This window comes from Pan paniscus, chromosome 19 (assembly GCF_029289425.2).
Source record: "Pan paniscus chromosome 19, NHGRI_mPanPan1-v2.0_pri, whole genome shotgun sequence".
Taxonomy (NCBI): domain Eukaryota; kingdom Metazoa; phylum Chordata; class Mammalia; order Primates; family Hominidae; genus Pan; species Pan paniscus.
The window spans coordinates 10,314,600-10,341,708 of record NC_073268.2 but is presented as its reverse complement, the minus strand read 5'-3'; the positions used below and the strand labels follow the sequence as shown (position 1 = coordinate 10,341,708).

At 51.3% G+C, this 27,109-nt stretch overlaps 2 protein-coding genes across 6 annotated transcripts in view; one reads left to right on the top strand and one right to left on the bottom strand.

Annotated features, from left to right (window-relative positions):
• The window catches only part of RAP1GAP2 (RAP1 GTPase activating protein 2), a 291,369-nt gene extending 280,287 nt beyond the window's left edge, over positions 1-11,082 (bottom strand). For 2 of the 4 annotated variants that reach the window (XM_034941268.3, XM_055101386.2), the window contains exon 1: positions 5,239-5,375. In XM_034941268.3, the coding sequence (XP_034797159.1) occupies positions 5,239-5,288 (50 nt within the window). In that variant the 5' untranslated portion in view covers positions 5,289-5,375. Of the gene's footprint in view, positions 1-5,238; positions 5,378-7,461; positions 7,637-9,226; positions 9,334-10,946 lie in introns of those variants that run through there. The other 2 variants (XM_055101382.2, XM_055101381.2) reach the window with 2 other exon arrangements.
• A 449-nt stretch (positions 11,083-11,531) lies between these two features.
• CCDC92B (coiled-coil domain containing 92B) overlaps positions 11,532-27,109 on the top strand; it is a 28,852-nt gene continuing 13,274 nt past the window's right edge. For both annotated transcript variants that reach the window (XM_034941274.3, XM_063598861.1), the window contains exons 1-2: positions 11,532-11,667; positions 25,930-26,082. In XM_034941274.3, the coding sequence (XP_034797165.3) occupies positions 25,953-26,082 (130 nt within the window). In that variant the 5' untranslated portion in view covers positions 11,532-11,667; positions 25,930-25,952. The remainder of the gene's footprint in view (positions 11,668-25,929; positions 26,083-27,109) is intronic.

Below are 27,109 nucleotides of genomic sequence, written 5' to 3'. Positions count from 1 at the left end.
TCAAAAAAAAAAAAGAAAAAGAAAAAGAAAGACCAAAAAGAGAAAATGGCACCCCACCGGCCAGGCTCAGTGGCTCACTGCTGTAATCCCAGCACTTTGGGACGCCGAGATGGGTGGATCATTTAAGGTCAGGAGTTCAAGACCAGCCTGGCCAACAAGGTGAAACCTCAACCCTACTAAACATACAAAAATTAATTAGACATGGTGGCACACGCCTGTAATCCCAGCTACTCGGGAGGCTGAGGCAGAAGAATCACTTGAACCCCGGAGGCGGAGGTTGCAGTGTGCAGAGATCACACCATTGCACTCCAGCCTGGACAACAAGAGTGAAACTCTGTCTCAAAAAAAAAAGAAAAAGAAAGAAAGAAAAGAAAAGAAAATGGCACCCATCCCTGTGATCCTCCTCCCCAAAACTCATAATACCAGTTTAATCATGAGAAAAACATCAGAGAAATCCCAACTGAGTGAGTGGCAATCTACAAAATATGAGCAGTACTCCTCAAAAACTGTCAAGGTCATCTAAAACAAGGAAAGTCTGAGAAGCTTTCACAGCTAAGAGGAGCTCAACGAAGCACAGGAACTAAATGTAATGCGGTATCTTGAATGGGGCCCTAGAACAGGGAAAGGACATTAGGGAAAATTAAGGTTTACCGTAAGTAAAAAAAAAAAAGTGAAAGTTGGCCAGGCGCGGTGGCTCACGCTGTAATCCCAGCACTTTGGGAGGCCAAGGTCGATGGATCACCTGAGGTCAGGAGTTCAAGACCAGCCTGGCCAACATGGTGAAACCCTGCCTCTACTAAAAATACAAAAATTAGCCAGGTGTGGTGGCACACACCTGTAATCTCAGCTACTCAGGAGGCTGAGGCAGGAGAATTGTTTGAACCCAGGAGGCAGAGGCTGCAGTGAGCTGAGATTGCGCCACTACACTCCACCCTGGGCGACAGAGCAAGACTCCGTCTCAAAAAAAAGTGAACGTTAACGAGACCATTTTTCTTTTTTCTTTTTTTTTTTTTTTTTTTTTTTGAGACAGAGTCTCGCTCTGTCCCCCAGGTTGGAGTGCAGTGGCGCGATGTCAACTCACTGCAAGCTCCGCCTCCCAGGTTCACACCATTCTCCTGCCTCAGCCTCCCCAGTAGCTGGGACTACAGGCTCCCGCCACCACGCCCGGCTAATTCTTTGTATTTTTAGTAGAGACAGGGTTTCACCGTGTTAGCCAGGATGGTCCAAGAGACCATTTTTCATCAGTGAGATTGGCCAAGATTTTAAAGTTTGTTAATCGCAGCATGAGCAAAATTGTGAAGAAACTGGCATCTCACACATCACTGGAGATAATATAAAACGGTACGTCTTCTTCGGAGGTCAGGTTGGCAATATCTTTTTCAATATGCGCATGTGTTTACCCTGCGATTTCACTTTGAAGAATATATCCAACCATGGGCCAGGCGCGGTGGCTCAAATCTATAATCTCAACACTTCGGGAGGCAAATGCATCACTTAAGCCAGGAGTTTCAGACCAGCCTGGGCAACATGGTGAAAACCTGCTTCTATAGAAAATACAAAGAATTGGCCGGGCGCGGTGGCTCATGCCTGTAATCCCAGCATTTTGGGAGGCCAAAGCGGGCAGATCACCTGAGGTCAGGAGTTTGAGACCGGCCTGGCCAACATGGTGAAACCCCATCTCTACTAAAAATATAAAAATTAGCCGGGTATGGTGGCAGGCGCCTGTAATCCCAGCTACTCTGGGGGCTGAGGCAGGAGAATTGCTTGAACCTGGGAGGCGGAGGTTGCAGTGAGCCGAGGTTGCACCATTGCACTCCAGCCTGGGCGACAAGAGTGAGACTCTGTCTCAAAAAATAAAATACAAAAAATTAGCTGGGCGTGGTGGCACATGCCTGTAGTCCCAGTTATTCAGGGGGCTGAGGTGGAAGGATCACCTGAGCCTAGGGGGTAGAGGCTACAGTGAGCTGTGATTGAGCCACTGCACTCTATCCTGGGTGACAGAGCAAGATTCTGTCTCAAAAAATAAAAAATAATAAAGTATCCAACCACTATCTTTGCACAAGTATGCACAGATATAGATTCAAGAATGTTCTTTGCCACAATGCTTGTAATATCAAAATGTTCAAAATACTTGAAAGATTGTCAGTAGAGGTTAGGTAAAGGAATGATGACTCAAGGCTGGGCACAGTGGCTCATGCCTGTAGCCCCAGCACTTTGGGAGGCCAAGATGGGAGGATCCCTTGAGCCCAGGAGTTTGAGACCAGCCTGGACAATATAGCAAGACCCCATCTCTGCAAAAAAAAAGATGTAAAAGTTAGCCAGACGTGGTGGCTCTCGATGGTGGACCTCAACTATGGCCTCAGCTACATGGGAAGCTGATGGAGGAGGATCACTCAGGCCTGGGAAGTCGAGGCTGCAGTGAGCTGTGATTGCCACTGCACTCCAGCCTCAGTGGCGTTGTTTGAGCTCCTGAATCTAGCTGTGCCTGAAACATGAAGAGCTCCTAGAGTTTTTTCAGTTCAGTGAGTCTATAAATTCCCTTTTTCTTTGAAGCTAGTTTGAGTCGATTTCTACAATTTACAAGTGAAAGAATCCTGATTCATTAAAAAGGAAAGTAAACTGACTCAGTGGGAAGTCCTAGATCCAGGGGCCACAGCTGGAGCATGGCTGGCCATGTCTGGAGCATGGCATGGATTGAGAGGGTATCTCGGCCTCAGATGTGCACCCTGCCAGGCTGCCTAACCACTCAAGTCACATCTTCAGGACCTTCTCAGAAAGATGAGCTTTTATCTGGGGTGAGGGGTAACCCCAAACCCAATTACGGCACTAAAAATGATTCATGCGGCCGGGTGCAGTCGCTCACACTTGTAATCCTAGCACTTTGGGAGGCTGAGGCAGGCGGATCACAAAGTCAGAGATCAAGACCAGCCTGGCCAACATGGTGAAACCCTCTACTAAAATAGAAAAAATTAGCCTGGCATGGTGGCGGGCACCTGTAGTCCCAGCTACTCAGGAGGCTGAGGCAGGAGAATGGTGTGAACCTGGGAGGCGGAGCTTGCAGTGAGCCAAGATCACGCCACTCCACTCCAGCTTGGGCAACAGTGTGAGACTCCATCTCAAAAAAAAAAAAAAATTCAGGCATCATCAGGTCCAGCCCAAGAAACAACCCCAGCAGACAGAGCCAGGGGCAAGAGTTGGGAGGATGAGTCAAAACAGGCATCCAAGCTCTACGCCTTAAATCTCTTCCTATTTCTTCTGTGAAGTGAGGGAACTGATCTGGAAGGTCTGGGGTGCTGGGGTGGTCCTACTCTCTTTATACCTCTGCCTCCCTCTGTTCCAGTTTTAGTCCTTGTGGCAGCAAGGTGGTCATCAGTGGCCCAGATCAACACTCTATGGAGACAGAGCTTCCCTGTCTCAGTGGTTCCAGCCCAGTTCCCATGATGTCATGTCACTGGCCTGACCTAGGTCACACACCCATCCTTGAGCCAGGCGCTGTGGTCGGGCGATGGAATGCTATGTCATTTTGAGGAAAGGGACACTAACTGCCCACCTCCCCTGAGGTAATTCAAAAGTGGATTACCTCTGCCAGGGGCACGGTGGCTCATGCCTGTAATCCCAGCACTTTGGGAGGCTGAAGTGGGTAGATTGCTTGAGCCCAGGAGTTCGAGACTAGCTATGGACAATATGGTGAAATCCCACCTCTACAAAAAAAATACAAAAATTAGCTGGGCGTGATGGCCCATGCCTGCAGTCCCAGCTACTTGGGAGGCTGAGGTGGGAGGATCACTTGAGCCTGGGAGGTGGAGGCTGCAGTGAGCCGAGATTGCACCACTGCACTCCAACCTGGGCGACAGAGCGAGACCCAATCTCAAAAAAAAGAATTAAATAAAGGAGATTAACTCTACTTTTATCTGGTTTCTCTATTGGAGCTTCACTTGAAGAGTGATTCCACTGCTAACTAATATACTTGGAAACCCATTGGCACCTCCTGCTCTGACACTGTGGGATTTTCTGACAATGTGAACTTGGATGTGTGGCCACGCTGGGTGGAACCATCCAGGAAATATGCAAAACAGAGGAGCAGTTAAGCTCCTGAGCAAGACCTGGTTCAAACCTTGCCTCTACTATGCGCTTGTTGGGTGACCTTGAATCCTTTTCCCTCTCTGACCCTCGGCTTCCTCATCTTTAGTAAAATGGAGGTGCTAATACCTTCCTCTCAGTGTGTGCCTGAATCCTGACTACTCCAGAGCCACGGGAGGTGCTGGGGAAGCCCACGTTGCTGTTATTGATGACATTATTGTTCATTGTATGCAGGCTACAGAATGTACCTTCAGAGGTGCTCTCTGACCCTGCTGTGTGTGGCATGATTTGGGATGGGGAGGAGTCCCAGGCGGACATTCTCTTTTGAATCTTGGAGTCCTCTGAGGTCCGGGGAGGGCTGTGCAGGCTGCCCTAAGCTCCAAGTGCCGCCAAGCAGAGGTCAGGCCCCTGGCTGAAGCCGTCCTGAACATTGGGACACCTGGAACCCTGGGACGTGGGTTAGGGGCCCAGCTCAGGTGACTCGACAGCGCTGCGTCTGAAACCCTCTGAGTTTGCAGTCCGGTAACCTGACACCGCAGGCTCTGACTTCCCAGCGGGCCAGGACTGCGGAGGGGGAAAGGGCGACTGCCCCGCTACACGGGGACCGCTCCCCTGCCCTTGTCTCCTAGGCCCCCTTCTCTACGCCCTGTCCCCAGAGTGCACACCCCCAGGGGCTCCTGTGTTTCGGGGCTAAAGCACCCCTTTCCACGCAGGGGTTGGGGGCGGTGGGTGGTGCCTTCTCGGGGCCCAAGTCCAGAGCCCTGCCCCGGGCGGCAGAAGGAACGGAGGGAGGCACAAATGGGAAAGCTGAAGGGGGCGGAGGGGAAGGCGGAAGCCCCGTGCGAGCGTGAAAGGTGAAGTGCAGGGAAAGGGCGCCCCCGCGGGAGGGGGACGGGGTTCCCCCAAAGCCTGACGGCTCGCACAGGGTCCCCGTCGCCCATCTCTTTGGAGAGCCGCAGAGACCCGGCGCGGGGACGCGGGGTGGTGGGGACCGGAGGGGGTGGTGGGGACCAGGCAGCCGGCGCCCCTCCGCCCACCCGGGCCCCGCAGCCTCAGCCCGGGACGAAACTTTGGGCCCGCGCCCCGCTGCTTCCCGCGCCGGCCGGGCCTCGGGGTTCGCTCCCGCATTAGGCCCCGCGCCGCCCGGCGCCCACTCACCAGCGCACCAGCTGCCAGCGCTTCTCCCCCGGCGCCCGGCGGCCCGCCATGCCTCGCCCGGCCGCTCCCTGCCCTCCGCGGGCCGCACGGTGGAGGAGGCTCGGCTGCCGCAGGCCGGTGTCCGGGGCGCGCTCGCGGGGAGGGCGCGGAGAGGGCGCGGGGAGGGCGCGGCGCTCAGACCCCGCCCCTGGAGGCGGCTGGAGCCGGGTCAGCGCCGGCCCCGCAGAACGGGCGGGACAGCGGCCTCGCCCCGTCCGGGTCTCTCCCCGCCGCGCCGAGGGGCCGGGTTTCTGGGGAGCACTGGGCGAGGAGTCCGGCCCCCCGAGTCCTACTGACGCGCTGAGAGACCAGGCGGCTCATTGCCTCGTTCTGTGCCTTACTCCCTTAGGAAACCCGTTCTACCTACCCAGGAAGTGATGCCTAAAAAAGTAAACTACTCGGCCGGGCGCAGTGGCTCACGCCTGTAATCCCAGCGCTTTGGGAGGCGGAGGCGGGCGGATCACGAGGTCAAGACGATCGAGACCACCCTGGCCAACATGGTGAAACCCCGTCTCTACTAAAAATAGAAAACTTAGCGGGGCGTGGTGGCGCCTGCCTGTAATCCCAGCTACTCGGGAGGCTGAGGCAGGAGAATCGCTTGAACTGGGGAGGCGGAGGTTGCAGTGAGCAGAGGTCGCGCCATTGCACTCCAGCCTGGGCAACAGGGCAAGACTGTCTCAAAAAAAAAGAAAAGAAAAGAAAAAAACGTAGATAAGTATTGTCATTATATTAAAGTAAGGATAGGTTTTTTTTTTTTTTTTTAGCATGACATCAGTGGCAGAAGCCATAAAGGAAGAGATTAATGGATTTGGCTAAAATAAAAATGTTTAATATCTGCACATCACAAAAACACAATAAGCAAAATTAAAAGACTAATGTCAGCCAGGTGTGGTGGTATATGCCTGTAGTCCCAGCTACTTAGGAGTCTGAGGCAGGAGGATCACTTGAGCCAGGAGTTCAAGTCTGTTGAGTGCTATAAACATACCTGGGAATAGCCGCTGCCACTCCAGCCTGGGCAACATAGCAAGACCCGGTCTCTAAATATATATATAATTATATATAATATATATAATATATTATATATTATATATATAATTATATATAATATATAATATATTATATATTATATATATAATATATTATATATATAATATATATGTAATATATATTATATATATATATAAAGTCAAATGTCAAACTGGTTTAAAAAATGTGTGCCCCATGCGTGGTGGCTCATGCCTGTAATCCCAGCACTTTGGGAGGCCGAGGCAGGTGGATCACGAGGTCAGGAGATGGAGACCATGCTGGCCGACATGGTGAAACCCCCTCTCTACTAAAAATACAAAAAATTAGCCGTGCGTGGTGGCGGGCGCCTGTAGTCCCAGTTACTCGGGAGGCTGAGGCAGGAGAATGGCGTGAACCTGGGAGGCAGAGGGCAGAGCTTGCAGCGAGCCGAGATCGCGCCACTGCACTCCAGCCTGGGCGACAGTGCGAGACTCCGTCTCAAGAAAAAAAAATGAAAAGAAAAGAAAGTGTGCCCCGTGTTCATGGCAGCATTATTCACAATAGCCAACAGGTGGAAGCAACCTAAATGTTCACTGATGGATGAATGGATAAACAAAATGTGGTATATACGGCCGGGCGCGGTGGCTCACGCCTGTAATCCTAGCACTTTGGGAGGCCGAGGCGGGCAGATCACGAGGTCAGGAGATCGAGACCATCCTGGCCAATATGGTAAAACCCCATCTCTACTAAAAAATACAAAAATTAGCCTCCACCTCCTGGATTCAAGCGATTCTCCTGCCTCAGCCTCCCGAGTAGCTGGGATTACAAGCACCCACCACCACACCTGGCTAATTTTTGTATTTTTAGTACAGACGAGATTTCGTCATGTTGGGCAGGCTGGTCTCAAACTCCTGACCGCAAGTGATCTGCCCACCTTGGCCTCCCAAAGTGCTGGGATTACAGGTGAGAGCCACCGGGCCCAGCCAAATTGTCCATTTTAAATGTGCCATCTGTTCCCTGCCAGGATGCTAACCGATACAGAACTGTTACCCAAACTAAACTGAGAAAGTCAGAATTTCTGACTGTCATGAAGAGATGGAGGAGCCTCTAGGCCTTCTCTGCCACCCAGGCCTCATTCCTCTAGCTGGCATTCCAGGCCTTGCACACTTTGGCCCTTACCTTCCCTTTAAGCTATGACCACCGTGGCTGCCACAGCTGGACTCATCTTCTCTCTGGCAGGCGTGAGGATGCTGTGGTTACAAGCTTGCCTCTGGCCCAGGCTGGGCTGGAGTTTGAATCCTGGCTCTGCCATTTCCAGGCTGTGTGATGTTAAATTCAACCTCATTTTCTCCACCTGAAAATGGGAATAAACCTTTCCAATACGATGTATCTGAAGTTTAAATGAGATCCCATTGGTAAAGTGCTCAACTCAAAATCACAGCTGCTTTGGAAGCAAGAGGTACACTTTTTCTAAACTTTAGTTTTCTTTTACTTTGTTACAAGTTTAATTTTGGAAATGGAGCCAGGGTGTGGCACCGTGGCTAATCCCAGCAAAGCGCTGTCATCTCAGCACTTTGGGAGGCCAAGGCAGGTAGATCACTTGAGCCCAGGAGTTCAAGATCAGCCTGGGCAACAGCGTGAAACCCCATCTCTATAAAAAACGACAAAAATTAGCCAGGCATGGTGGCACACGCCTGGATCCCAGCTACTTGGGAGGCTGCGGTGGGAGGACCTGAGCTCAGGAGGTAGCTGTGTTTGCACGACTGCACTCCGTCCTGGACAACAGACTGAGACCCTGTCTCAAAAATAAACAGAAAAGAAAAGAGAGCTGGGTGCAGTGGCTCACTCCTGTAATCCTAGTGCTTTGGGAGGCTGAGGCTGGAGGATCACTTGAGCCCAGGAGTTCGAGGCTTTGGTCAGCTATGATTGCACCACTGCACTCCAGCCTGAGCAGCAGAGCCAGGGCCTGTTTCTAAAAAAAAAAGGAAAAGGAAAAAGAAAGAAAATAGAAAAAAGGCCAGGCGCAGGGGCTCACGCCTGTAATCCCAGCACTTTGGGAGACCGAGGTGGGCAGATCCACTTGAGGTCAGGAGTTCGAGACCAGCCTGGCCAATATGGCAAAACCCTATCTCTACTGAAAACACAAAAATCAGCTGGGCGTGGTGGCATACGTCTATAATCCCAGCTACTCGGAAGGCTGAGGTAGGAGAACTGCTTGAACCCAGGAGGTAGAGGTTTCCGTAAACTGAGATCACTCCACTGCACTCCAGCCTGGGTGACAGAGCTAGACTCCATCTCAGAAAAAAAAAAAAAAAGGGGCTGGGCTTCGTGGCTCACGCCTGTAATCCCAGCACTTTGGGAGGCCAAGGTGGGCAGATCACTTGAGGTCAGGAGTTCAAAACTAGCCTGGCCAACATGGTGAAACTCCATCTCTACTAGAAATACAAAAATTAGCCGGGCCTGGTGGTGCGTGCCTGTAATTCCAGCTACTCGGGAGGCTGAGGCAGGAGAATCACTTGAACCCAGGTGGCAGAAGTTGCGGTGAGCTGAGATCATGCCACTTCACTCCAGCCTGGGCGAAAGAGTGAGACTCCACCTTAAATAAATAAATAAATAAATAAATAAATGCAAGCCATAGTTCCAGGATTCATCCTGACACAGATCAAAGAGAAGAACATTTGAGACTTGGTCATAACAATTCTATCCATGTGCACTTTATCAGCCCCTTCACTTGTACCTTAAGACAACCTCACAAGGATCCTGTTGGCAGAGTCAATGTTACTCTTCCCATTTAACTGAGAAGGAACTGGAGCTCTGAGAGGCTGAGACTTGCCCAGAATTACCCAAGTAGTAAGTAACAGAGCTGGGGCCAGAAGCCAGGTTTTCAGGCTCCTTCATATCACCTGTTTTTGGAGATACAAAACATACCTTTCATCATTCTTACCGATATCTCATGAAATTGAGGGAATATGGATGGTTCATCAGAACTCACACTGCTGCTGGAGATACTGATATGCAGGTCCAAGGAGCACAGTCCAGGAATACCGCCCTCTAGGAAGGACAGCAAGAGACAGGAAGAGGGGTGAGGCTGGCCTTTCTGTTCCTCTCCCAAGGATTTCCTCAGACAGGATGAAGAGGGGCCACCCACAGTGCAGCTAGTAGCTAGAGTTCCTGCAGGGTGGGATTTGAGAGGCCTTTGAACAAAATTCAAACCCCGCAGCCTGTCAAGCCACCTAAGACAGTCATTCCTGCAACTCTCTGTTTGTTTGTTTGTTTGTTTGTTTGTTTTGAGATGGAGTCCCACTCTATCACCCAGGCTGGAGTGCAGTGGTACGATCTTGGCGGACCGCAACCTCTGCCGCCCAGGTTCAAGCAGTTCTCCTGCTTCAGCCTCCTGAGTAGCTGGGATTACAGGCACCTGCCACCACGCCCGACTAATTTTTGTATTTTTGGTAAAGACAGGGTTTTATCATCTTTGTCAGGCTGGTCTTGAATTCCTAACCTCGTGATCCACCCACCTCAGCCTCCCAAAATGCTGGGATTAGAGCCGTGAGCCACTGAGCCTGGCCCCTGCAAATCTTTAGGATTAGAATTTTCCAGGAGCAGCTAAAGCTTTTTAGTTGTTGACACACACCTGAGTCCAGTTAACCTTTGGAAAGTGGGGAGGACAGGGAGGAAAGGGACCCATAGAGAGGCAGGGTGCCCCTTGAGGCCTCCCCAGGGCCTCTGTGGCAAGTAAGTGCCGGGTCTCCCAGCTGTGAAGGTACAGGGCTTCTCTGAAAATTTGGTCCAGGAGGAAAGGCCAGGGATTATTTGGCTAGCCATGGAGTGGGGAAAGCCAGGCACCAGCCCATTAGCCTGAATCCACTCAGCCCAGTCCTCCAGGCAGGGACAGGAATGACTTACCCAGAGCAATCTCTGAGCCACCTGCCACTCACACAATGCTACCTCATCCCTTGTCATGAGCACAGAGGCCTAACAAGCACTCAGCAGTACTGTTCTGAGCACTTTACAGGCAGGAATTCATTTAATCCTCACAACAACCCGAAGATCTTATGAGCTACATAGATCATCATTATCCTCATTTACAGATGAGACCAAGCCCCCGGGAGGAGGAAGATATTAGGGCAGCCACACTTTTGAGGCACACAGTGGGACTCCTGAAGCCTCCCACGTTTGGTGAAAACGGATCAACAGCAATGCCTCGCACGTGTTCTAAACTTTGGAGTTTTTTTGTTTATTTGTTTTTGACGTAGAGTCTCGCTCTGTCACACAGGCTGGAGTGCGGTGGCACGATCTTGGCCACTGCAACCTCTGCCTCCCAGGTTCAAGCGATTCTCCTGCCTCAGCCTTCCGAGTAGCTGGGATTAGAGGCGCCCGCCACGCCCGGCTAATTTTTGTAGTTTTAGTAGAGATTGGGATACACCATGTTGGCCAGGCTGGTCTCGAACTCCTGACTTCAGGTGATCCGCCCGCCTCGGCCTCCCAAACTGCTGGCCTTACAGGCGTGAGCCACTGCGCCCGGCCTGAACTTTGGAGTTTATCAAGAATCTTCCCTTGGCTCTTGGGACCCTCATAGAACTTAAAGTATAATAATAATAATAAAAGAATTTTAGAAATAGGGCATCTTATCAACTGCGGCCCAGAGAGGTGATGTGACTCACCCAAGGCCACACAGCTAGTGAGAGGTCTGGGGCAGGTTTGCTGCTGCCTAGACACGGGACGGATTCCCAGCCCACTGGTCAGATCGCGCTTCGCCCCAAGCCTTGCCGGCGCGGCTGCGGGCGCTGCCTCTCCTTCCTACGCCAGGGCGGGAGGGGCGGAGCGGATCGCGGCCTGGCGGCCTGGGCGCTGTCCGCGGTGCTGATCCTTCGCCGCGCCCCTGCGCGCCAAGGCACCGGCGGGTTCCCCAGGTCGCCCTTCCAGCTACCAGCCAAAGCCAGCTCCGCGAGCCCAGCGGCCCGCTGGGGGCCTCAGGCCCGGTTCCCGGGGCTCTCGGGGCTCCCGGGGTTCCCCCTCCCCCGACCGCGCGCCGCCGGCCTCCCCTCCCCCCGCCCCGCCCACGGCCCCTCCCCGCCCGTCTCAGGTCCCTCCCCTCCCCCTTTATCTCTCCCGCCCCCCGCACCCCTCCGGCTCGTTCGCCAGTTCCGGTCACGTTGCTGGGTGTTTACGCCTCGAGCCCGCCCCCGACCCCCCTTCGGCGCCCCCGAGCCCCCCGGAGCCCCGGCCCGACTGCCCCGCAGCCTCCCAGCAGCTGATGGCGCCGCAGCCGGGGCGGGCGCTGCAGATCCCCGGGCGCAGCTAGCGTGGGGGGAAGAGCGCCGCCCCCACCCAGCCCGGCCCGGACCCAGGGCCCCGCCGGCCGGTGACTCCCAGGTCCCGAAGGTGAGGAGGCCGGTCGGTGGACGTGGGGGGTGTGGGCGCCGGAGCGGCCCCAGGGGGGAGCAGCGCGGCCAAGCTCCAGCTCCCCCGGGAGGGCTGGCGCGGGGCTGGGCACCGCAGCGCGCGGGAGGCGGGCAGGACTCGCGGCGGGCTGCTGGCAGAAGTTGTCCTCCACCGCCCAGACCCGGGCCCTGCCTGGCACTGCCGGGCGTCCAGAGCGGCCCGAGGTCGAGCCCCGCCACCTCCCGCCACGCACACCTTTTTTTCTGCTGCCTTTGCCCTCCTCTCTGCTACCTCGCTTCCCCGTCCTCCTTAGTCTCCACATCCCCCCCCCCCAACCCCTGCCTTCCCTGGGAGTCATATTGGAGGCATAATCAGGGCAGAACCTGAAGCCTGAAGGGGGTGGGGGGCTCCAGTTTCCCCATACACCCCATTCCCGTGTGACTGGATCCTCAGCTTTGCTGAGGTGGAGTGTCCTGAGCGCTTCAGTGCAGGGGGCAGCCAGAGTTGAGGGGTTCGGGGGGGAGGGGCTCTGGAGTGGAGAGGACCACAAGGTCCCTGGGGAGTGTGGCTCCACCACTGGCCCAGCGGCCCCACCTTGCAGACAGAGTCCTAGACATTTGTCAAAGGCTGAATCCTTGTTCCAAACTCCAGTCCCCAGGAAAGCCAAGGATTTGGGGTTGAGGGACCAGCTTACTTATTTTTTAATGTGTGTATTTACTTGCCCTGGTGATTCCCAGTAAGACTCAATCCATTCTCCCTGTTTCAGCAACATTCATTGTGGGCCTGTTCCTTGCAAGAGATTCCCAGAGACAAAGCCTTGCCCTCAGGAAGCGTACGGCTTAGTACAGAAGCCAGGTGCATTCAGGCACATGCACACACACACACACACACACACACGATGAAGACTTACGGCTTAGCACGGAAGCCAGGTGCGTGCAGGCATGCGTGCACACACACACACACACAGAACAAAGAGTGATAATATGGCAGACTGTGGTGCTAGCTGCCACCCAGATTCCAACAAATTGCCTGGGGAACAGAGAGGCGGGAGAGAGTTGTTCCATCTTGGTGGGGGATCAGGGATGGCTTCATGGTAAAACTCACATCAGAGCAAGGCCCTGAAGGATGGGTCAGGCTTCAAGAGGCAGAGATAGGGTGGATATAGTAAGTGAGGGGATGGCCTGGCTACTGGGCTACTGGAAGAGTTTGTCATCAGAGCAGCAAGAGATAGAATCCAAAAGAGAAGAAGATCAGCCTGCAGATGTGGACTGCTAAATGCAGGCTGATCTTCTCCCCTTTGGGATTCTCTTATGAGAAGCCATAAACACCAGGATGAGCACCCAGTGGGGTGCTTCTAGTTGCCAGGCACTGTAGTTGCAGATACTGAGCAAACTACTTTACCTTTCTAAGCCTGTCTCCTCATCGATAAAGTGGATACATTAATAGAATCTTCAACGTGGGGTCGTTGCCAAGAGAAATGAGTTAATATATGTAAAATGCTAAGAACAGTACCAATTACTTATTATTATAAGTATTATTATTTATGCATTGATGCCATGTCCAAGAAAGGCTTCTTGAGTTCCTGCTTTCCGACTGCCCCAGGCCTCTGAGTCAGGCCATGAACAGGAATAATGACTAAGAAACATAAACCTCATATTGATTATTTCTTTTGAGATAGAGTTTTGCTCTTATTGCCCAGGTTGGAGTGCAGTGGTGCGATCTCAACTCACTGCAACCTCTGCCTCCCAGGTTGAAACGACTCTCCTGGCTCAGCCTCCCGAGTAGCTGGTACTACAGGTGCATGCCATCATGCCCTGCTAATTTTTGTATTTTTAGTAGAGATGGGGTTTTGCCATGTTGGCCAGGCTGGTCTCAAACTCCTGACCTCAGGTGATCTGCCCCGGTCGGCCTCCCAAAGTGCTGGGGTGACAGGCGTGAGCCACCGCACCTGACCTGATTCATTTATTTGTTCACTTATCGCCATGCTTGTCCTATCTAATATACCTGCGCTGACTATAAGAATAATAAAAATAAGTCTAACATTCTCCTTAAAACAAGAAAACATACATACTTAAAGAACTTTAAGAAAACATGGCTATTGACTGTTAAGAACAGCACAAAGATGTTTGTTGACTTGATAAATATTTTCAGTCCCAAACAGAAAAGAAACACTAGGAAAAGCTGAAACTGGGACAAGAGAATCTGCCAGTGAGTGAGGGGTGGCAGACAATGCAAACCCCAGGCAAGCAGGTCACAAGAAGTGTGGGGTCTGGTTCCTCTTCCAGCGACCTCCTCTGCTTGAGGGAAAGAAAGAGGTGGCAGAGGCCAGGGGACCTGGAGCAGACAAAAAGGGTGTAGGGAAGGTGAGATTTAGATGCCCAAAGAAATACTGGACTGTAAAAGAGGTTTTCAAACTGCTGGTTAGCAGGCCAGGCGCTGTGGCTCACATCTGTAGTCCCAGCCCTTTGGGAGGCTGAGGCGGGTGGATCACCTGAGGTCAGGAGTTCAAGACCAGCCTGTCCAACATGGCGAAACCCCGTCTCTACCAAAAATACAAAAAATAGCTGGGTGTGTTGGGTGGGTGCCTGTAATTCCAGCTACTCGGGAGGCTGAGGCAGGAGAATTGCTTGAACCCGGGAGGCGGAGGTTGCAGTGAGCCAAGATCGAGCCACTGCACTCCAGCCTGGGCGACAGAGGAGACTCCGTCTCAAAAAAACAAACAGCTGAAGCAGGGAGAGAACTGTAGTTTCCCACTTGCCAAGTCAGTTGTAACTGGGTAGGGAAGTGGGTACCCAGAATCTCCAGAAACAAGCAGGAAGAGAGGTCATTTTCAGGGATCAGGAGCCCAGACCTCAGAGAGTCCAAATTGTGCCAGGGTCAGAAGGTTCCTGAGTCTGACACTTTACCCGTGTTTGGGGACCTGAGCACAGAAGCCTTCTCCACCAACTTCCCCAAAGGGAAAAGTATTTGTAACTTTCAGACACATCAGAGACATGTTAAAAGTACTTGGAATTAATCCTATAAATTGTGAACCTTGTGTTAGGGTCTTTTTAATATTTTTGGTAACAATTTTTTTAAATGAATATTTTTTCATCAAGCTAGAAAATTAACAGGAAAGGCTGGGCGCGGTGGCTCACACCTGTAATCCCAGCACTTTGGGAGTCCGAGGCAAATGGATCACTTGAGGTCAGGAGTTCGAGACCAGCCTGGCCAACATGGCAAAACCACGTCTCTACTAAAAATACAAAAATTAGCCAGGCGTGTTGGTGGGCACCTGTAATCCCAGCTACTTGGGAGGCTGAGGCAGGAGAATCGCTTGAATCGGGGAGGCGAAGGTTGCAGTGAGCCGAGATTGTGCCATTGCACTCCAGCCTGGGCAACAAGAGCAAAACTCCATCTCGGGGGAAAAAAAAAAAAGAAGGAGAAGGAGAAGAACAAGGGGAAGAGAAAACAGGAAAAAGAACTCAGAGAACCAGAAGAAGGAGGGAAGCAGAAACAATGCAGGCTCTGAGGTGCTCAGGACAGTGGACAGAGGAGTGTGACCTCTTCCCCGAGTGTGTTAACTCAGGAGGCTGGACATCTAGTGCTGTGTCGGGGGGAAAGATGGAGCTGACAGTTCCAGCCCTTCAGCTACTGTTACTGGCCTGGGTCAAGTCCTCGGGCATGAGCTTCTGAAGCCCAGGTGTTCCATGACTGCATTTCTGATGGGAAAATCGGACGTTTTCCTGGCTTAGGCCTTCTGAAGTAGTGCCTGCAACTCCCCAGCCAGACAGAGAGATTTTTGTTGTCACTAGTTCCCTTCCCCACTCTATCTCCCACCCTCCCCCAAACAAACTAAACAATAACGTCTAAGAAAGAATATTTGCCAAGATCGTTTGTGACCCAAATTTCCTCCCTGAGAAAAGCAGCCTGCCTAGTTGGAAGCAAATACTCAAGTCGTTCTGGGAAAGCACAGAAACAGCTGGTTGGCTCAGCCTCTCACGGTGGCCAGGGTCCAGTCTCCAGAGCTGTGTGGGAAGGGTTTTTACTCTTCAGAAACATTTGCATTTCAGTGGCTGGGAACAGACGTTTCTCTCTTTATCCTAAGAACAGGCCCACACACCTTCATCATCCAGATGTGCGCACAGCAGACACCCGGCAGCAAAGAGAATCGAGAAACACACACACGTACTCCTTGAGGCACACATGCAGGCTCAGGCACACATACAGATACGCAAGCACACAAACCCTGACATAGACTCACAGTCGGCAGCTCACCTGTTTCTCTTGAGTTATGTACCAGTGTATTATTATGTTTTTATTTTATCGGGGTTTTTTTGTTTTTTTTGTTTTTTTTGAGACAGGGTCTCACTCTCTGTCACCCAAGCTGGAATGCAGTGGTACAATCATGGCTCACTGAAGCCTCAAACTCCCGGGCTCAAGTAATCCTCCCACCTCAGCCTCCACGCTGGGACCACAGGCACACGCCACCACGCCCAGCTAATTTTAGTATCTTTAGTAGAGACGGGGTTTCAGGGTTTCACCATGTTTTCCAGGCTGGTCTCAAACTCCTGGGCACACACGATCTGCTCACCTCTGCCTCCCAAAGTTCTGGGATTATAGGCATGAGCCACCGAGCCTGGCTGCACCAGTATATTGACCTGCCTACTTGACATCTATTTCTCCTTGTTTGAGGTCTCTTGGGTATATCACCCCTAACACATGGCATCTTGATCTTACCTTGTGTCAATCTGCTTCTCCATCAGTCTACCCCATCCCCACAACTTCACCCACTCTAAAGATGTTTACTGAGTACTTCCTGTTTGCCACATACTGTGCTAGGTGCTAAGGAACAGGAGGAACCAAAGCAATGTCCTTCATCTCAGTTGCTAACAATCTGGCAGGAGAAACAGACAATAAACAAAAACCGGGGGCTGGAAACAGGAGCTCATGCCTGTAATCCCAGCACTTTTGAGATGCCAAAGCCGGAAGACTGCTTGAGACCAGGAGTTCGAGGTCAGCCTGGGCAACCTAGTGAGACTCTGGTCTCTACAAAAACAAAAATAAAAATAAAAATAAAAAAAATTTAGGCCGGGTGCAGCGCAGTGGCTCATGCCTGTAATCCCAGCACTTTTGAGATGCCAAAGCTAGAAGATTGCTGGAGACTAGGAGTTCGAGGTTCAGCCTGGGCAACATAGTGAAACTCTTCTCTCTACAAAATAAAAAATAAAAAAAAAAAATTTAGGCCGGGTGCAGCGCCGTGGCTCACACCTGTAATCCCAGCACTTTGGGAGGCTGAGGTGGTTGGATCACGAGGTCGGGAGTTTGAGACCAGCCTGGCCAACATGGTGAAACCCCATCTCTGCTAAAAATACAAAAATTAGCTGGGCATGGTGGTGCACACCTGCAATCCCAGCTACTTGGGAGGCTGCGGCAGGAGATGTGCTTGAACCCGGGAGGCGGAGGTTGCGGTGAGCTGAGATCGCGCCATTGCACTCCAACCTGGGCAACAGAGCCAGACTCCATCTCAAAAAAATAAAAAAAAATACATAAAAATAAAAATTTAATATATTCACGTGGTAATACATTCATGGAAGAAAAAATAATGCAGATTAAGCGAATAGAGAGTAACAAAAGCTTCTATTTTAAATTGGGTGATGAGAACAAGTCCCTGAGGAGCTGACATTTGGAGAGTCCTGAATGAAGGAGAGGAACAGGCCTTGAGGAGATCTTGGTGAAGGGCATTCCTGGCAGAGGGGACAGCATGTACAAAGTCCCCGAGGCAAGAGTGTGCTGGGCACATTCAGGAAGAAGCAAGGTCGGAGTGGCTGGGGTGGAACCAGCAGGATGAGGACAGAGGGAGCCAGGGAAGACTGTGCAAGGGCTCATAAGAACTTTGGGTTTGTTTTAAATGTGATGGAAAGCCACACAGAGAGTTTTGAGTGGGGTTTGGGGAGACATGATCAGACTTATATTTGTTTTTGTTTTGAGACAGAGTCTCGCTCTGTCACCCAGGCTGGAGTGCAGCAGTGAGATCTCGGCTCACTGCAACCTCTGCCTCCCGGGTTCAAGAGATTCTCCTGCCTCAGCCTCCCAAGTAGCTGGGACTACAGGCATGTGCCACTATGCCTGGCTAATTTTTTGTATTTTTCTTAGAGACAGGGTTTCACCATGTTGGCCAGGGTGGTCTCGAACTCCTGACCTTGGGTGATCCTCCCGCCTCCGCCTCCCAAAGTGCTGGGATGACAGGCGTGAGCCACCGTGCCTGACCCGGCTTACATTTGTTAAAGGAATTCTGGCTCCTGCATGGAAAACAAGGGGCAAGAATGGAAGTGAGATGACAGTCAGGAGCCTACTGCAATGGTACACCAGAAGGATGTTTTTGGCTCGGACTTGGGTGATGACGATGGAGATAGTGAGAAGTGACTGGCTTTGGGATATGTTTTTTTGAAGGTAGAGCAAACAGGATTTGCAGATGGATTGACTATGGAATATAAAGAAAGAGAGGAATCAAACATGACTCCCAAGTTTTGGCCTGAGCAACAGAATGAGTGGGCAAACAGCAATGTGGTTTATCAAGATGGCGAACAGTGGTCAAGACCTGGTTTGCAGAAGGGAATGCAAGTTCAGTATTGGGACTTGAAAGTTTGAGGGATATCCTCACTGAATATCCAAATGGAGGTGTTAGGTCATCAGTCTAGCAGCCAGGGAAGAGTTATTTTGGCGGTCAATAGCATATAAATAGTATTTACAGCCATGGGATGGGAGAAGAACACCCAGGGAGTGATTATAGATAAAGAAGAGATTCATAGTGAAAGAGGATGAAATGGGGAAAGATCTAGCAACTATGCCTTCATTCTTGAGTTGCTTAAGCTGGAAAACTGGAGATATCTCAGCCATCCCCCTCCCTATCATCATGAATTAATCCAATCCATCTCCAAGTCCTGCCAGTCCTACCACTAAAATACACCTAGGACCACTCTCCGCCTTCACCTCCATCATCTCATCCAGGCCACCATCACCTGGCACCTTGACCACTGCTTTATTCTTCCAGCTGACCTCCCCACATCCACTCTGTTGGCTCTAGATTGCTCTCCCCACAGCCGCCAGAGTGATATTTTAAAAATGCAAAGGATATCCTGGGCAACATAGTGAGACCCCATCTCTACAAAAGTGAAAAATTAGCCGGGCACGTGGGCACGAGCCTGTGGTCCCAGCTCCTTGGGAGGCTGAGGTAGAGTCTCAGCATGAACCTGGGAGTTTGAGGCTGCAATGAGCCATCATTACACCACTGCATTCCGGCCTGGGTGACAGAGTGAGACCCCGTCTCAAAAAAAAAAAAAAAAAAATGCAAATCATATCATGTTCTTCCACTGCTTAAAATCCTTTAAGAACTTCCAAATTTACTTAATATTAATTGTTCTTTTTTTTTTTTTTCTGAGATGGAGTCTTGCTCTGTCGCCCAAGCTGGAGTGCAGTGGCGTGATCTCGGCTCACTGCAACCTCCGTGTCCTGGTTTCAAGAGATTCTCCTGGCCGGGCGCAGTGGCTCATGCCTGTGATCCCAGTACTTTGGGAGGCTGAGGCAGGCGGATCACGAGGTCAAGAGATTGAGACCATCCTGGCTAACACGGTGAAACCCCATCTCTACTAAAAATAGAAAAAATTAGCCGGGCGCGGTGGCGGGCCCCTGTAGTCCCAGCTACTCGGGAGGCTGAGGCAGGAGAGTGACGCGAACCCGGGAGGCGGAGCTTGCAGTGAGCCGAGATCGCACCACTGCACTCCAGCCTGGGCGACAGAGCAAGACTCCATCTCAAAAAAAAAAAAAAAGAGATTCTCCTGCCTCGGCCTCCCAAGTAGCTAGGACTACAGGTGGACACCTCAACGCCTGGGTAGTTTTTGTATTTTTAGTAGAGACAGGATTTTGCCATTTTGGCCAGGCTGGTCTCGATCTCCTGACCTCAGGTGATCTGCCCGCCTTGGCCTTCCAAAGTGCTGGGATTACAGGCGTGAGACCCCGCACCCAGCCCAAAAATTCTTAACATGGTTTTCAAGACACCATGTGAACCTACTCTTGCTAACCTTCCTTCCTGCGACCCTCCTTCAGTACCTTTCACTTCAGCCCTTACTAGCAGCGGCAATGTCTGTTTCTCAAACGGACCACGTGAAGCACTTAGCAGAAAGTTTGACACATAGTAAGCGTTCTGTAAATGTAAGCTATCATTGTGATCACTTACTTCTTTCCTACCTCTGTGCCTTCACAGATGCTGTTCCCTGTTGGAGGTGCTCTTCCCTTCATTCTTCTAAGTCCTACCCCTCCTTCAAGTCTGTATTAGTTTTTTATCGCTGTGTAACAAATTATCATAAACATAGTGGCTTAAAACAACATACATTTATTATCTTACAATGTCTAAGCCCAGGAGTCTGGCTCTTTTTTTTTTGAGACAGGGTCTTTGTCTGTCACCAGGACTGAAGTGCAATGGCACAATCATGGCTCACCGCAGACTTGACCTCCTGGGCCCAAGCCATCTTCCCACCTCAGCCTCCCAGTAGCTGGGACTACAGGCCCATGCCACCATGCCTGGCTAATTTTTGTATTTTTGTAGAGACGAGGTTTCATCATGTTGCCCAAAGTGGTGAGATTACAGGTGTGAGCCACTGCGTCTGGCCTTAGTCTACCATTTTTAAACTAGGTCCTCTGCTCGGGGCTCTTATTTTTTTGTTTTTTGTTTTGTTTGTTTGTTTTTTGAGATGGAGTCTCACTCAGTCGCCCAGGCTTGAGTGCAGTAGCACGATGTCGGCTCACTGCAACCTCCGCCTCCTGGGTTCAAGTGATTCTCCTGCTTCAGCCTCCTGAGTAGCTGGGATTACAGGCGCCTGTCACTATGCCCAGCTAATTTTTGTATTTTTAGTAGAGACAGTATTTCACCCATGTTGGCCAGGCTGGTCTCGATCTCTTGACCTCAAGTGATCAGCCTGCCTCAGCCTCCCAAAGTGCTGAGATTACAGGCATAAACCACCGTGCCCAGCCTCAGGGTTTTGCCTAATTAGGTCAGGCCCACCCAGAATAATCTCCATTTGATTAAATCAAAGTCAACTGATTGGAGGCCTTAATTACATCTGCAGGATCCCTTTACCTTTGTGTATAACCTAATCACAGGGGTGAAATCCATCATACGCACAGGCCCACCCACACTCGAGCAGAGCAGCTGCATACCAGAGGCTGGGAATCCTGGGGACCGTCCTGGAACTCTGCCTGTCACAAGGCAGAAAGTTACAGCCTAAAAGTTACTCCGTCTGTCACAGCCTAAAAGTTACTTCCTCAAAGAGAACTTTCCTCACCTCAAATCTAAAGTAGGTTCCCCTCTTTATTCTTTCACGTTACCTTGTAGGTCTCTTTAATGGCCCTTATCACAGATTGTAATTCTATCCTTATTTGTATTATCTGTTTGACACATTATTTATGTGTTTGATTCTCTTCTCTTCACCCCGTGAGATCCATGAGAGCAGGGACTTCATTGTGTTCGTTACCGTGTTCCCCAAACCCAGGACAGTGCTTGGCAATAGTAGATCACTAAATAAGTGAATGAGAAAGTGAGCAAATCAAGACAGGAATTAACCTACTCAGACATTAAATGGACAGAGAAGAGGAAGAAGGGAGGTAGCATTGACTGAGCTATGTCCTGTGCTAAGCACTTTACATTTCTTTATTCTATCTATCCATCTATCACCTATCTATCTATCTCTCTATCTCTCTATTTTTTTGAGATGAGTCTTGCTCTGTAGCCCAGGCTGGAGTGCAGTGGCACAATCTCGGCTCACTGCAAGCTCCACCTCCCGGGTTCACGCCGTTCTCCTGCCTCAGCCTCCTCAGTAGCTGGGACTACAGGCACCCGCCACCACGCCCAGCTAATTTTTTTTGTATTTTTAGTAGAGACAGGGTTTCACTGTGTTAGCCAGGATGGTCTTGATCTCCTGACCTCCTGATCTGCCTGCCTCCGCCTCCCAAAGTGCTGGGATTACAGGCATGAGCCACCGCGCCCAGCCTGTTTGTTTATTTTTATTTTATTTATTTATTTTGAGATGGAGTCTCGCTCTGTCGCCAGGCTGGAGTGCAATGGCGCGATCTCAGCTCACTGCAACCTCTGACTCCCTGGTTCAAACAATTCTCCTGCCTCAGCCTCCCGAGTAGCTGGGATTACAGGCGCCTGCCACCACACCCAGCTAATTTTTTGTATTTTTAGTAGAGATGGGGTTTTACCATGTTAGCCAGGATGGTCTTGATCTCCTGACCTCGTGATCCGCCCACCTTGGCCTCCCAAAATGCTGGGATTACATGTGTGAGCCATTGCGCCCGCCCTATTTATTTATTTTTGAAACAGAGTCTTGCTCTATTGCCCAGGCTGGAGTGCAGTGGCTCGATCTCAGCTCACTGCAACTTCTGCCCCCTGGGTTCAAGCGATTCTCCTGTGTCAACCTCCCGAGTAGCTGGGACTTCAGGTGCATGCCACCATGCCCGGCTGATTTTTGTATTTTTAGTACAGACAGGGTTTCACCATATTGGTCAGCCTGGTCTCAAACTCCTGACCTCAGGTGATCCACCCGCCTCAGCCTCCCAAAGTGCTGGGATTACAGGCGTGAGCCACTGTGCCAGGCCTTACATTTCTTTTTTCTTTTTTTTTTTTTTTGAGACGAGTCTTGCTCTGTCACCCAGGCTGGAGTGCAGTGGCGCGATCTCAGCTCACTGCAAGCTCCGCCTCCCGGGTTCAGCCATTCTCCTGCCTCGGCCTCTCCGAGTAGCTGGGACTACAGGCGCCTGCCACCACACCCGGCTAATTTTTTATATTTTTAGTAGAGACGGGGTTTCACCGTGGTCTCGATCTCCCGACCTCGTGATCCGCCCGCCTCGGCCTCCCAAAGTGCTGGGATTACAAGTGTGAGCCACTGCGCCCAGCCCAGGCCTTACATTTCTTATCTCATTTAATCCTTACAACTATCCTAGGATGGTAGGATTTGCAGCCCCATCTTACAGGGGGGAGGAAAATGGCCCAGAGAGGTTAATTTTCTTGCCAAAAGTCTCACAGCAGGTAACTGAAAGAGCCATAAATCAGCTGGGTCCAGCAGCTCATGCCTGTAATCCCAGCACTTTGGGAGACCAAGGTGGGAGGATTGCTTGAGGCCAGGAGGTGGACACCAGCCTGGGTGTAGAGAACCCTGTCTCTACAAAAAATTTAAAAAATTAGCCAGGCATGGTGGCAGTCACTTGTAGACCTTAGCTACTTGGGAGGCTGAGGTGGAAGGATTGCTTGAGCCCAGGAGTTTGAGACTGCAGTGAGCTACCATTGCCCCACTGCACTCCAGCCTGGGTGACAGATTCAAACCTAGGACTGTTCCCAGTGTAAATATTCGTGTAAATATTGGGAACCTTCTCTGGATTTGAAAGACTTGGTTGGAGAATTGGCTCTGCCACCCCTTACTGAGCGTGTGAAGTGGCACGAGAGCCCTTTTTTGTGAAGTGGGGTGGGGTGGTAATACCCGCTGAAGAGTGGTTGGCAGAAGTAAGATCATGTGTATAATGTTCCCTGAACATAGCAGATGGTCAGCACATGTAGCCAGCGATCCCCACAGGCCAAAGGGCCACCCCTTGCTGAAATTAAAGGCCTATTTGGATGGCTGGACGCGGTGGCTCACGCCCGTAATCCCAGCACTTTGGGAGGCCGAGGCGGGTGGATCACAAGGTCAGGAGATCGAGACCATCCTGGCTAACATGGTGAAACCCACATCTCTACTAAAAATACAAAAAAAAAAATTAGCCGGGCGTGGTGGTGGGCGCCTGTAGTCCCAGCTCCTCGGGGGGCTGAGGCAGAATGGCGTGAACTTGGGAGGCGGAGCTTGCAGTGAGCCGAGATCGTGCCACTGCACTCCAGCCTGGGTGACAGAGCAAGACTCCGTCTCAAAAAAAAAAAAAAAAAAAAAAGGCCTATTTGGTTGGATTAGGGGGGTCAGGGGAGTACCAGAGAAAGGGGCCCAGAGAGAGGAGTGCCCTGAGGATTGGAGTTCTCAGGGGGACCTGCTCGATGTAACCCCACAAATGAAAATCTGGATTTTTCTGAGTCTTACATGTAAACTAGTCTGGAAGGGACCATTTGGTGAACAGAATTACTCATCTTACTGGCCTGTCTCTCCCACTGCCCAGGACATTCCAGGGGCAGGTGAAGGCAGGTTCCTCAAAAGCTTAGGGAGTCCTTGGCTGAGAAAGCAGGAGCTCTAAGTCCTGGGCTCCAGTGTTCGCTGTCTGCCTCTGCTTGTCCAAGATGCTGATTATCACAGAACAGAGTCATCGGGAAGGGGTCAGAGCCAGAAGCAGCAGAGCTGGAAAGCCAGGCCATCATTAGGATTCAGGGATGCATGCCTCTCATCCATCACTGCAACTCAAAGTTCTGCCATGGGAGTCACTGCATGGGTCTCTTTTCCCCTCTCCTATTTCTCTTTTTTATTTTATTTATTTATATGTATGTATGTATTTATTTTATTTATTTATTTTTTTTTTTTGAGACAGAGTCTCACTCTGTTGCCCAGGCTGCAGTACAGTGGTGCAATGTTGGCTCATTGGAGCTTCCACCTCCCGGGTTCAAGCAATCCTTGTGCCTCAGCCTCCTGAGTAGCTGAGATTACAGGAACCTGCCCCACCACGCCCAGCTAATTTTTTGTATTTTTAGTAGAGATGGGGTTTCACCACGTCAGCCAGGCTGGTCTCAAACTGACCTCAAGTGATCCGCCGACCTTGGCCTCCAAAAGTGCTGGGATTACAGGCGTGAACCACCGAGTCCGGCCTATGGATATATATTTTTAGAGACGAGATCTCACTTTGTTACCCAGGCTGGTCTCAAACTCCTGGACTCACGCAGTCTTCCCACGTCGGCCTCTCAAAGTGCTGGGATTACATGAGTGAGCCACCACGGCCGGCCTATTTCTTTAATTTAATTTAATTTAATTTAATTTAATTTAATTAATTAATTTATTTAGAGACAGAGTCTCACCCTGTCGCCCAGGCTGGGGTGCAGTGGCATGGTCTACAGCTCACTGCAACCTCCCCCTCCCGGGTTCAAGCCATTCTCCTGCCTCAGCCTCCTGAGTAGCTGGGATTACAAGCACGTGCCACCAAGCCTGGCTAATTTTTGTATTTTGAGTAGAGACGGGGTTTCACCATGTTGGAAAGGCTGGTCTTGAACTCCTGACCTTGTGATCCGCCCGCCTCGGGCTCCCAAAGTGCTGGGATTACTGTGTGAGCCACCGCGCCCGGCCCGCCTTTCTCTTTTACAAAGGGACTCCACCACCTGCCTTCAGCCCAGAGTCAGTGTTAGTGAAACATTCACCAGATCTTCCTCCTGTGCCACTTGGAGGAGCCCGGAGCCCTGGACTGTGGTGAAGTTGAAGTGGAGTTGAACTAAGGGAGAATAATATTCAGAACAGCCATGTAGCCCTTGGGCTGAGATGCTTGCGGGATGTCAGAACTGGAAGAGACTCTAGGGCTCACTCACTCCACATCTCCCTCATTTTACCCCTGAGAAACTTGAGAGCCCACAGAGGGAAAGGGCTCACCCAGGTCACATTGCTAGGGCGGGAGGAGCAGGCTAGAACCCAGGTTCTCTGTCTCTCTACTGACTTTGCCACTCCATTTGTTTTCCTGTTTGAGAAGTAGAAGAGGCTAAAGTTATATGGGCCTGGGCACAGTGGCTCACACCTGTCATCCTGGCACTTTGGGAGGCCAAGGCGGGTGAATCTCCTGAGGTTAGGAGTTCAAGACCAGCCTGGCCAACATGGTGAAACCCTGTCTCTACTAAAAATACAAAAATTAGCCAGGCATGGTGGCAGCTGCCTGTAATCCCAGCTACTTGGGAGGCTGAGGAAGGAGAATTGCTTGAACCTGGGAGGTGGAGGTTGCAGTGAGCCGAGATCGTGCCACTGCACTCCAGTCTGTGCGACAGAGCAAGACTCCATCTCAAAAAAAAGAAAAAAAGTTACATGGGAACAGGAGAAGGAAGCCATTGCCCTCTGGGCCCCTGGTTCTCCATGTGTTAAATGGGAGTAATGACGCTTTCCTGCCAACTCCCCTGCTTCTTCATGAAGCCTGAATGAAGGAATAGTGTGGAGGTGACAGCAGTGGCAGAATCATCTTCCTGGTGGCAACAGGACCTAGAGCGGAGGAGACGGTGAAAGAGCTGAGGGTGGGGCAGCGCAGATGGGCTCAGAAGAGGTGGGTTCACCTTGTCGTCCTCCCTAGGTGGGGCCCAGGCCTGGGTTGCCATGGATACCGTGTCCCTGGAGCATCAGATCCAGAGCGTGCAACGCCACATCAGCTTCCTGAAAAAGGAGCAGATGGCCCTGCTGCGAGACCTGCACCTGGAGATCCTGAGGCTGCAGAAACGCTGCTCAGGTGAGGCCAGGAGAGGCGGCTGGACGGGTGGGGAGAGGTCACTGTCATCATCACAACCACTGTCTCTGGGTTGTGCCCACCAACAGCCCCCGTGAGCCTCACACTGCACCGATTCTGCTGCCTCTTTTTCTGATTAAGGAAACTGGGACTTGGGGAGGTGAGATGGACAGAGAAGTTGGAAAAGTTCTAGAAACATCTGAAAGTTTCACAGCAAAGAGCTCTGGTTAGGGCTGGGCGCGGTGGCTCACACCTGTAATCCCAGCACTTTGGGAGGCCGAGGCGGGCGGATCACGAGGTCGGGAGATCAAGACCATCCTGGACAACATGGTGAAACCCCATCTCTACTAAAATACAAAAAATTAGCTGGTTATGGTGGTGGGCGCTTGTAGTCCCAGCTACTTGGGAGGCTGAGGCAGAGGAATCGCTTGAACCCAGGAGGTGGAGGTTGCAGTGAGCTGAGATCACGCCACTGCACTCCAGCCTAGATGACAGAGCAAGACTCTGTCTCAAAAAAAAAAAAAAAAAAAAAAAAAGCTCTGGTTAGGGAGTGGAGGACTCCTAGGATCCAAACCCCGGAGGTTCACATCCTTTCCGAGTCACTCTTCACCAAGCAACTCCCAGCCCTCGGTCTAGCTAGGGAGACACACAGGCCAACTGGTGGTATTAAGGTAGAGCAGAAATCAAGCAGGACCTCATGGGCAGGAGCATGTCCAGCTTGAGGGGCAGGAGCATGTCCAGCTTGAGGGGCAGGAGCATGTCCAGCTTGAGGGGCAGGAGCATGTCCAGCTTGAGGAGCAGGTGCTGAAGGAGGAGGCCCAGCCTCCGAGGCTCCCCAGAGGAGGGGGTGCTTCAACTCCCTGGAGGCTGTGTAACATGTGGACATGCCAAGATATCACAGGAGAAAGGGGAGTGAAGAGAGTATTCCAGATGAAGGGAACAGCACCAGCACGGCAAAGGTCGAAAGGTGGGAAGCCAAAAAGCTCATGGAAGGTTCTAGTTGATGGATAAAGCATCACTTAAAGGAGAC